At 34.5% G+C, this 11,193-nt stretch overlaps 2 protein-coding genes across 2 annotated transcripts; both read left to right on the top strand.

Moving 5' to 3' along the window:
• Positions 1-1,067: 1,067 nt before the first annotated feature.
• Positions 1,068-5,101, top strand: LOC111278900 (plastidic ATP/ADP-transporter-like). The gene is made up of 5 exons (XM_022865642.2): positions 1,068-1,979; positions 2,962-3,216; positions 3,795-3,938; positions 4,037-4,384; positions 4,474-5,101. The coding sequence occupies exons 1-5, from the start codon at positions 1,227-1,229 to the stop codon at positions 4,843-4,845; spliced, it is 1,872 nt and encodes a 623-aa protein (XP_022721377.2). The 5' UTR covers positions 1,068-1,226; the 3' UTR covers positions 4,846-5,101.
• A 1,252-nt stretch (positions 5,102-6,353) lies between these two features.
• On the top strand, positions 6,354-10,525 carry LOC111278901 (root phototropism protein 3-like). Its single transcript, XM_022865643.2, has 2 exons — positions 6,354-7,351; positions 9,790-10,525. Exons 1-2 carry the CDS (start codon positions 6,617-6,619, stop codon positions 10,327-10,329), a joined length of 1,275 nt encoding a protein of 424 aa, XP_022721378.2. The 5' UTR covers positions 6,354-6,616; the 3' UTR covers positions 10,330-10,525.
• The last annotated feature ends 668 nt before the right edge of the window (positions 10,526-11,193 follow it).

The raw sequence follows: 11,193 nt of genomic DNA, 5'->3' as shown, positions 1-11,193 counted from the left end.
AATTTAATCAAATATTATTGAATTAAACATATAAACAAACCAACTAATAAACCAATATATTATTGGACAAATCTAATATGAAATTGGATCAAACTCACACATGGTAACACTTAAACATGAGATCTCTTTCTTGCTATTAAACTAAATATTACACACATAATATGAAAAAGATTACTACCTTTAGTTTGCTGTTAGCTCTTAGATTTAAGTCCCATTAGATATGAATTTTGTCCAATTATACGTTGGTTTATGATTAATAATTTAAATTATTTATTTTTAATATATATTATCTTACTAATTTCAACATTGGAGTTTAAAAATTTTCCTAATAATAAATGTATTAATTTTTAATAATTATAAGCAATTAAAAGAAAAGATACATTACCAAAAAAATTAAGAAATGATATAAATTTCAAACCCAATTATTTAAGTAGATACATTACCAAATGCTCAGATATAATACACAAGGTTTGCCAAAGGTTTTTTTTTTTTTTTTTTCTGCACTAAAGGTGGAGAATTTAGCTGACACCATAACTTCATATTTAAGAGGTGACTTCAACTGGTCCAACCCAAAGCTAATGAAGAAAAATAAAAGTGGAAAATGTCCCCAATTTGCAAATACCTTAATTGATATTTTAATTAAAAATGGCAAATAGGTTGGGTCTTCTTGGCCTTGGCCGTTGGTTGCTTTTTGCAAGATTCCCCATTGGGATACTTTTCCTTCCCTTGAATGTATCTACCCTTCCTTCACTTTCCTTGTTTTTCAGTTTTTTTGTTTCCTGTTTCTTTTTCACAGTTTCTCATAAATCAGTGAATCACTGTAGTCTCCATGTGTTCTCTTCTAAACTGCAAAATTTTGTTTTTATATTTAACCGCACTGCCACCCCTTTAATCTCTTCTTAATGGTCCTTTTGGAAAAAAAAGAATCTCTCTTTGTATACTTTAAAAATCTTTGACTTTGATTAAAAACAGTTTTAGTTTTTATTTATTTATTTATTTATTTAGGGTTTGGTTTATGTTCATTTGATATAAAAAGGGTGATTTTGTAGCACCCATTTCTTTCTTTTGAGAAAACAATCTTCTCCAGACGCCAAGCTAGCCACCATATCTCTCTCTGCCTTCCTCTCCTTTATTTTTTGGTCTCTCTTATGTTCTAACAAATATTAAAGCTTTTTTTTTTTTTTGATTTGATTTCTCAATTGTTTTGAAGGAACCTTAAGAGAGACATGGAAGCTGTTTTACAAACCAGAGGGCTTCTTTCATTGCCACCAAACCCAACCAGAGTCAGAAGCCTTTTGAACCCATCACAAGGCTTAAAGCAGAGGCTTTTTGCTTCAAAACCCTTAGGCCTTAATGGGTTATCTCTATCTTATAAAAGAGTTCCAAGCGTTGTTTCAAAACCAAATGGTTTATCCCCAAAAGAAAAGAACTTTATTTGCAAGGCTGAGGCAGCTGCTGCATCTGATGGGCAGCCTCTGTTTGGGGAAACTGAGAAGCCAAAGTTCTTGGGTATTGAGCTTGTGACTCTTAAGAAGATTGTACCACTTGGGTTAATGTTCTTTTGTATCCTTTTCAATTATACAATCCTTAGGGATACAAAGGATGTCTTGGTTGTGACAGCTAAAGGAAGCAGTGCAGAGATTATACCATTTTTAAAGACATGGGTTAATTTGCCTATGGCTATTGGGTTCATGTTGTTATACACAAAGTTGGCTAATGTGTTGTCAAAGAAGGCTCTTTTCTATACTGTTATTGTTCCTTTTATAGCCTTTTTTGGTGCATTTGGATTTCTGATGTATCCTCTCAGCAATTACATCCACCCTGAAGCTCTTGCTGATAAGCTTCTTGCAGTTCTTGGACCAAGATTTCTTGGCCCTCTTGCAATTATGAGGATTTGGAGTTTCTGTTTGTTCTATGTCATGGCTGAACTTTGGGGCAGTGTCGTTATTTCTGTTCTATTTTGGGGGTTTGCCAATCAGGTGATTTATATTATCTTATGGGATTGAATTTTGGAAGTGATATATCTGTCCATTAATTCTCTTTTTGTACATCATTACATGTTCTAAATGTCGTTTTTATTAAATCTCCTTCGTACTCTTGGTGAGATGGAAGCTTGTTCTGCTATGTAACCTTTGCTTACTGATTCGGACAAGAAAAGTTGATCTAAATGTTTTGTTTACTGTACAGTTGGGCATTGGCTTATAGAAACAGATTATGGACAATAGGCTTGCTGATTTTATTTGGACAAAGTTGTGGTCGTTGAAGTTCTTTTTCCTTTTTTCCTCTTCAAATTCATGTTCTTTCTCCATATTCTAACATGTTACCATGTTACCAACCTAGGAATTTGTTCTTTCTGTTTGATCTTTTAATGCAAAAAAGGTATGGATTAGAAACTTTGAAGGTTTTCTAAACATAACCTTATCTTGGCTATGTTTCATAGATGAGTGGTTCGTGATGTAAACTTATTCTTTTTTTTTTATTTGAAAATTCTACTTGCTGTACCATTCTTGGTTTCCCAATGCTGGCAATCAAAACCTTATAGGGAATTGGAAAAGAAACTTCCAGAGATACATGAGAGAATAGGATACTCATATATTCTGTATCATGGTCGAGTTGTAATTCTATAGTTGAGATCATCTTTCGTCCAGCATCTCTGTGCATATGTATGAAGCAAAAGAGAAAGGGAAATGAAGAAGAAGATAATTGAATATTACTTCTAAAATCTAAACTTTCAATGTCTTGTTTGAATTTGCACCTTGTATTTGTTCATTTGTACAGAATTCAAGCAAACATGTTTTTGGCATTTGCTTTACATGTTTACCAGCGATCTATTGCTGGTCTTTCTATGCTTTCATTTAGTGCATTTTCTCCAGTTTTTTTGCATTAGTTGCATCTCTGAAGTCTTTACCCGATTTTGAGAATTAAAGCTGTATTGCCTACTGTTGCATTATTCTTGTGCAGATAACTACCGTAGATGAAGCAAAAAGATTCTATCCTCTGTTCGGACTTGGAGCCAATATTGCCCTCATTTTCTCTGGTCGAACTGTTAAGTACTTTTCTAATTTGAGGAAAAATCTGGGTCCTGGAGTTGATGGTTGGGCCATCTCCTTAAAGGGCATGATGAGCATTGTGGTGCTGATGGGGCTTACAATTTGCTTCCTTTACTGGTGGGTGAATAAGTTTGTTCCTCTTCCCACACGTAGCAAGAAGAAGAAGGTAATCCGTTGGCTAGCTATTCTTCTTGTTTATCATATTTGTTTTCTTTTCATAGATTCTTAAGATCCAGGATCTTTTTATTTGGTTCCAATTTATTTGTTTCATTTCTACAATTGATATTACAATTTTTTTAGTTGCTGAGATATTTTAGGTAAAAAGGAAAAAAACACGTTTTTTCATTAAGTGTCTTGTGATTACTATTAAATTGTGAGTGAAAGTGTTCTTTTCATAATTCAGTCACTTTCAGTCATTAAGCTGGTTGGTTGGTTTCATTCCATGCCATTGTGTTTGTGATGGACCATGGTACCAATTGCCCCCTTTTTTCTTAACACGGCACATAAGTTCTTCGTATTGAGCAGACAAGCCAGAATTACTTTGACTGCATGAATAGCTATTCTAGAATTCTACTTGCATCTATATCTTTTTTTTTTTTTGGATAATTTGTGCCTGCAAGCGTATATTTAAAAAATAGGAGAGTCCCCATGCTTATACTGTATATGCATGCAGAGTGAAGTTGTGAGGTCAAAACGTATATGAAGCTGTGTTTTTTTGTTTTTTTATTGTCAACCGGTTTGCAGGAAAAGCCTAAAATGGGAACAATAGAGAGCTTGAAAATCTTGGCATCTTCTAGGTACATTAGGGATCTTGCCACTTTGGTGGTTGCGTATGGTATTAGCATCAACCTTGTTGAAGTTACCTGGAAATCAAAGCTCAAAGCTCAGGTAAAATTATATGGTTACTTTTCTGCACCTCTTTTGTTTTGTTTTTTTTTTTAGTCTTGACATGCTTGTTAACTAATGATTCTCCCCCCATATTCCAGTTTCCAAGCCCAAATGAATATTCCTCCTTCATGGGTGACTTCTCAACTGCCACTGGAATAGCGACTTTCACTATGATGCTACTAAGTCAATTTATATTTGACAAATACGGATGGGGGGTTGCAGCAAGAATTACACCTACTGTCCTGCTTCTAACAGGAGTCGGCTTCTTTTCCTTGATACTATTTGGTGATCCACTTGGACCGGCTCTTGCAAAGTTTGGCATGACTCCTCTTCTTGCAGCTGTATATGTGGGTGCTATGCAAAACATTTTCAGCAAGAGTGCAAAGTACAGTTTATTTGATCCATGCAAAGAAATGGCATATATTCCTTTGGATGAGGACACCAAGGTTGGAATCTTTACTTACAATTTGAAACCTCGGAATATTTTGAATAACTTTTGGTCATTTACCTAGAACCTATTTGATGCTATCTATAGGTTAAAGGGAAGGCTGCCATTGATGTTGTCTGCAATCCACTGGGGAAATCAGGGGGTGCTCTGATTCAGCAGTTTATGATCTTGACCTTTGGATCACTTGCGAGTTCAACCCCGTACCTTGGAGGGATACTTCTGGTGATTGTTCTTGCATGGCTATCAGCAGCCAACTCTTTGGATACCCAATTCACTGAATTGCGTAGGGAAGAAGAACTTGAGAAGGAGATGGAAAGAGCAGCTGTTAAGATCCCAATTGTGTCTGAAAGTGCAAGTGAAAGCGGAAATGGCTATCTTGCCAGTGGTTCATCACTAAACTCAGCAGCAGGTGACTCGACTGGAAGTCCATCTGAAACATCAACTCCAAGCAATATCTAGAAAATAATTCTTCCATTTGTTGTGGAACAGGAAGAATGAGAAGCTGATAAGAAGCAGTGCTAGGCGACTTTTTCTTTTAGAATTTGCTTTATCAATAGATAGAATAATAGCTAAAAGCGAAAATGCATCTTTTTTCTTCTTCTTTTAAATCTACCTTTTCCTCACATCTTGAGCTTATTGTTTATTTATTTACTTATGTCTATCCTGTAGAATTCCGTTTGGATTCACTTCAATTAAAACCCCTTTTTGATCTAAATTCTTTCTGAATATTGCTTATTAAAATTGCATATGGTACTGAACCTGGCGTTTAGATTAATTGGTTTATGTAGTTGTCTTTAAGAGCTGACAAATTCAAATCTTAGCGTCTATAATTCATTTCACAATCTCCGGAGCATGATTTGTCTTTACTCTCCGGATTCTGGATGGGAGAACCACCCTAAAGCCTTTTAACGTAAACCCAGTCTTAACCTGAGAGAATAAGCATTTTAAATTGGCTTGACATGTACATGATATTCTCAGCAGGCTCTCAGCAGTCCAACTCATCAACACTTTCTTATCTTCAAACATGGTGTCCCGTATTTTCTGGTTTTATGAGCCTTATCAGAGAAAGGCTGGTGGAGGGGGCTATAGAAATATCACAAACGCAGGACTTAGGCCCAAGATTAATTTTCAGGGCCTAGACGGTTCTGCCGACAGAAGGCTGAGAAAGGCTTGTAGGCATTGCTTTACGTGCCTAGAGCTGCAGTTTTCAACTTCTAGGGAATCAACGAAGCAAAAACCAAGGTTCACGTGAGCACCGTACCATGTCCAAAAGGATGCTATACGACAGTTTGGTATTGAGCTCATGCATGTCATCGTATGTGCATTTCTGCGCAAAAAGGTTCTTTGCTTTTGGACCTCCTCCTTCCCTTCATTTAGCCTGCTTAATCATTTTGATTGACCCAATGAAAAATTGATTTTGGACTGCACCTTTCCTCACAATCATGATCATCATCACCAAATATCCAACTATTACGATTTGTCGCAGTAGTTCTTTCTATCAGGTTTCCCATCTGCCATTGAAAACAAAATCTCTTAATTGGAGACTGTTGCTTTTCAAATTGATTAGACAAATTACTCATTCTATGCTTTACAATGAGATGATAGTTTCGGATTTTGTAGACTTTGATGTCATGTAGAGCGCGTACCGATCCAGCTGCATCCCAAAACACCATGGGAGAGAGAGAGAGATCAGTTTCAGGTCACTTTCACAGTAAGGTGGTGATTTAATAAACTTTGTTCTCGTTAGGCTGAACTAGGGAATAGGTCCAAGAGGTGTCACTAGAGATGGAATATTGTGCTTTAAAGAAACTTTCGTTTTTTCTTTTTATTTGGTAAAAAGAAACTTGTCTTTATTGTCTCTTATCCATCTTCATCAAAATCTCCATTTCTCAGCCTCCCAACGGCAGCAAAAGAAATCCTTAATCTCAATCCTCAAATATCACTTTTCCCATCAGCTAAAAATCTGTATTCTTTAAAAGAAAAATAAAAATCGAAGGTGATATTTAAATCACTTATCTCTTCTCCTTTTCCTCCCAAACCAACAAAAAATTCAAGGGTATTTTAGTCAGTTTTGTTTTCATATCCTACTCAAGGCCATGTAGCGTAGGACCAATTACTTCACACGTTTGCTTTCATCTTCAACAGGTATATCTAACATTACATTCTTCTCAAATTACATCACCACATAAAACTGCTTCCCTTCAATTCTCTCTTCTGCTACTGTTGAAGCATGATGAAGAAGTTAGCCTTGCAAGAATCCATCACTTTCCCAGGAAAACCAACCCAATACACGGCTGAATGCTGGTTTGACGATGCCTGTATCCTGGATATGGACTACTTTGTCAAGACCATCTCAGGCATTAAGGCCAAGGGGGTCCGTCCTGACTTAACGGGCTCAATCATAGCACATTATGCATCAAAATGGCTACCTGAGCTATCCAGCGACGGCACCGAAAAGGGTCCTACGAATTTTGAAGAATCATCACCCGAGAGTGTCACGGCTTCATGGATGAAAAAGAGATTCTTTGTGGAAACCTTGGTTGGAATTCTGCCTCCTGAGAGAGATTCCATTCCATGCAGCTTCCTCTTACGCCTTCTCCGGACAGCCAACATGGTCGGCGTAGAGGCTACCTACAGAGCAGAGCTCGAGAATAGAATTTCATGGCAGCTTGACCAAGCTTCACTGAAAGAGCTCATGATTCCATCGTTCAGTCACACTTGTGGAACTCTGTTAGATGTCGAGCTTGTTATAAGGTTGGTTAAGAGATTTGCTAGACTGGATGAAGGAGCTAGAAGTGGGGTTGCCTTGGTTAAAGTAGCAAAGCTTGTGGATTGCTACTTAGCAGAAGCGGCTCTGGACACCAATTTGAGTTTGGATGAGTTTATTGCACTTGCTGCAGCTCTTCCTAGCCATGCCCGTGCCATGGATGATGGCCTGTACCGTGCCATTGACACTTACCTGAAAGTAAGTTCATATTATTTCCAATTCTTTCTAGTCTAGTCCAAGCTGCTGATTGGTCCAAAGTCCAAAGTCCAAAATACAATATCAAAAAGTAAAATTCATGTGCTTAAATTATCCATAGTTCAAGCATAAGATGAGTTGAATCCGAAGTTAAACTCAAAGTGACATTTCAGGCTTACGGTTTAAATTTACTTAACAATTCTTTTCTCTATCCTTAAATTATGATTTACTTCATAAAAAAATCAGATGAGTTATATATTCAAAACATATTTGTGACAAAAGTTTGTGATATTAGTGATTAGATCAGATCTTAATACCAAAATTGGCTGACTCTGTAAGTGTTAATGAATGGTTTTGGTATGAATCTGATCCTGATCAGCAATTGCCAAAAATTTAGGCCCAAAATGGTGGGGGAACGAATCAGACAAGCAAAAAATTAGGAATAGAATAACTGAATAAGACCATATGGGCCCTTAGAAAGATAGAGTTTGCTGAATTCTTACCAGCAAAAGATTCTTCATCAGAATTTTAGTGTTACGTGGCCAAGGTTCTGTATTTACATGGATGCCCTTTACCGCTTTGAGTTGGATTTTCTGTTGTCTAGTCCTGTAATCTCGTGAAATATAATGTAATATAAAACATACATTTCCATCATTGGAACTGTTTTGGCACGCAATTTAGGGCCACCAGACTACATGTACGGGAAACCCCAGATTTAGCCAATCCATCCGCAATAGAGTTTCGCCTCCTAAAAAGTATGTTTGAATAATGTACCCTTGAAATTGCCTTTGAGTCGTTCAATTTAGAGGTGTCAAAGGGATCATAGTCGACACAATTCATTTAAATATTTTTTTATGTGTTAGTAGATCGTGCCATATTATTTTTTTTAACGTGTCGTTATAGTACGATCTATGAAAGCTAAGGATAAACCCTAGCACGGCATATGATTTGTAACTTTCATGTTGGCATGACAGTTTTTTCATGTTGAAATGGGCCGAACACAATGCATTAGTAGTTTTTCAAAATTTTAATTATTTTTTTAAAAAATTCATTTATTATTAAAAATAACATGAGAAGATAAATAAAAGTAAAATAAAATAAAAATGATATAATTTGCATGATTGGACAAAATGTCTACAACTATAGAAAGAGGTAATAGAATCTACTAAATAAAAATATTGAAATTACAATCTTAATATTAAAAAAAAAACACACACATACATATAAAAGATATTGTAAAACATAAAATTATTATTTTATTTCTATTCTCTTCATTCGATGATTCACTTATATAATTTGTTGTCTTGTGTGTTTATTTTATACTTTGCATCGTATAATAATTTACTTTGTTAAATGGAATACATACTTAACTTGAAATTTTAATTTATTTTTGTCATTTTATTTTTGCTAATAACGAATTAAATATAATTTATCTATCAATAATTTAAATATTTAATAAGTAATTTTAATATAATTTAATTTTATAAATTACTAACAAAATATCAAAAATAAATATAATTTAATTGTAATTTAAAAAATAATATAAATATACTCAAAAGCTAGAAACTTATAGCAATTATGGCCAATATGGCATGATTACGCATGTGTGTTATGCCATGCAAGCTCACGTGCCACATGCTGGCATTAGTCCTTAACATGTAGTACTATGCTGATCGTTGTGCATAAAATTTTTTAACTTACCATGACAAATATATTTATCATATTTAGTCTAGCCCGATTAGTTAACAATAGATCATGCCAAACACGATGTATACCATATCAAATTGTATCGTGTCATATATTGTACAAGCCATTTCATACCTCTAATTCATTATATAACCTTGTCTTGTTTTACGAACCAAACTCCCTCTTGAAGTTTCAATTTGGTGTTTAAACATCGTCGGCTCTCGACTTAAAACAACTATAAATTATGAGTCATGTTATTTGTTCCATTGTTTTTTTTCTTAGTTCATAATAAGTGTATTAGTTTACACTTTTGAAATCAATTGCAAACATGATGATATCATGTAATTTTTGTGTTAGGATGATTCTTTGTAAGTTGAATTTAAATTTTTAGTACACAAATTTGTGCTAGATTGGAATTTTGTTTGAATTGAATTAAAGTTTAGTTTAATTGATTTATAGAGATAGTATTCAATAAGCCTGTAATTCAAATTTCAGCACTTATAATTTCTTCTCTTATCTTCAGTTGGTAGTGTTCTGTATAAAAATATGTGTTTGAATTGCAATTTCAATTGACATGACCTTTGTTTGAAGTGGTACAATTTTGCAAACTAAACAACATTACACCTTCTAATTTCATATTTTAGTTTTCGATTGTTGAAATTCAATTTCATCTTGAGGTCTTGATGTTGAATACTTGGATCAAAGTTTTACCTTGTGGAATCCTGAATTAAGAAAACATTATACATTGTTGGCAGGCACATCCTGGTGTCTCAAAGCAAGAAAGGAAGGTTCTTTGCAGATTAATAGACGGGCGAAAACTCTCACCAGAAGCATCCCTCCACGCTGCTCAAAATGAACGTTTACCTGTTCGAGCTGTAATTCAAGTGCTACTCTCCGAACAAACCAAGCTCAATCGACATATAGATTGGAGTGGCTCGTTTAGTGGAACAAGGAGTCCAAACCCAGCACTTGAACCCCCAGTTCGGTGCCTGTCTAAACGTGAAATGAACGCTCAACAAATGGAGATAAAGAAGCTGAAAGAGGACCTGCTCAGGGTCCAAAGCCAATGCATTGCCATGCAAATGCAAATGGAGAAAATATTGGATAAGAAGAAAGGCTTTTTCAGGTGGAGGAAGCTTGGAATCATGCCTTCGTTTAAGAGTACGATGAGTGTTTTTGACAAGATTGAAGAAGGAGAACGAGAGGATACTTTTGCGAGGCAAACGCCCATGGATATGAAAGCAAAGCTTGTTCGGGGTAGGACTCCTCCCAAGTGGAGAAAATCCATGTCTTGAAAAAGGGAGTAGGATTCCACATTAATTTGCTGCTAAATTTTATGTAGTTATAATATGTTCATTTTCTATGTCTGTTCATGTTGTTGCATTATTCTGATTAGCTAAGAAATAATGTAGGGTTTGAATAAGATTTGTACTATAATGTATATGTAGTTGGATTCAATAAAAGCCTATCTTAGGGATAACATTAACAACACCATCATTCTTATATGTAGTAATCATGTCATCTGACTCTTATATTCTTGAAAATAATTTAACTTGCGTTTGATAATTTAAATTAAAAAAAAAGAGATATGAGTTTTAAAATTAATGTAAATCGTGATCTTCATAATTATTTTTTTAAATTTATGAATTTGTTGAATATTTGTTTACCGGTGAATTGGAAATAATTATAGGGATTTGTGAATTTAAAATTCATCTTTTTATACTTTTAAATATGTAATCATATTGAATTTTAACTAATTCATGCATAACATATGTGCATTTCTTTCTCATAGTTTATTTCAACATAGTAATAATATTTTAAAATTATTCAGGATTTTCTAACTAAAATACCTTTTTATAATAATTCGAGATGGAAAAATTGATATACAATATATATACTTGCCTCTAGTTTTATTTGTATTCATTTTTCTACTTTGAAAATTATGTTGTAGTTGTGAAATAATGGAAGAGGTGTTCTAAATATACCACAAAAACATCTCCTTATATTCCATAAATTTTCTTTCAAAAATATCCACAAAGCAAATACTAATTTTATCCTTTAATTCGTAAATTATAAAAATATGCTCATATACCCCATGTACCCACATTTTTCTTCTTCTTTCCCTTTTTTTTTCCTTATTCTTCATCCTCTTTCATCCT

Source organism: Durio zibethinus, chromosome 8 (genome assembly GCF_047325235.1).
Source record: "Durio zibethinus cultivar Kanyao isolate XHJ-2024 chromosome 8, ASM4732523v1, whole genome shotgun sequence".
Taxonomy (NCBI): domain Eukaryota; kingdom Viridiplantae; phylum Streptophyta; class Magnoliopsida; order Malvales; family Malvaceae; genus Durio; species Durio zibethinus.
The sequence above is the reverse complement of the archived record's forward strand: the minus strand, read 5'-3'. Positions and strand labels throughout refer to the sequence as shown.

Coding starts and splice junctions, on each gene's coding strand:
- LOC111278900 (XM_022865642.2), top strand. CDS start 1,227: ATGGAAGCTGTTTTACAAACCAGAGGGCTTCTTTCATTGCCACCAAAC. Junction 3,217..3,794: donor CACGTAGCAAGAAGAAGAAG/GTAATCCGTTGG, acceptor ACCGGTTTGCAG/GAAAAGCCTAAAATGGGAAC. Junction 3,939..4,036: donor AATCAAAGCTCAAAGCTCAG/GTAAAATTATAT, acceptor CCCATATTCCAG/TTTCCAAGCCCAAATGAATA.
- LOC111278901 (XM_022865643.2), top strand. CDS start 6,617: ATGATGAAGAAGTTAGCCTTGCAAGAATCCATCACTTTCCCAGGAAAA. Junction 7,352..9,789: donor CCATTGACACTTACCTGAAA/GTAAGTTCATAT, acceptor CATTGTTGGCAG/GCACATCCTGGTGTCTCAAA.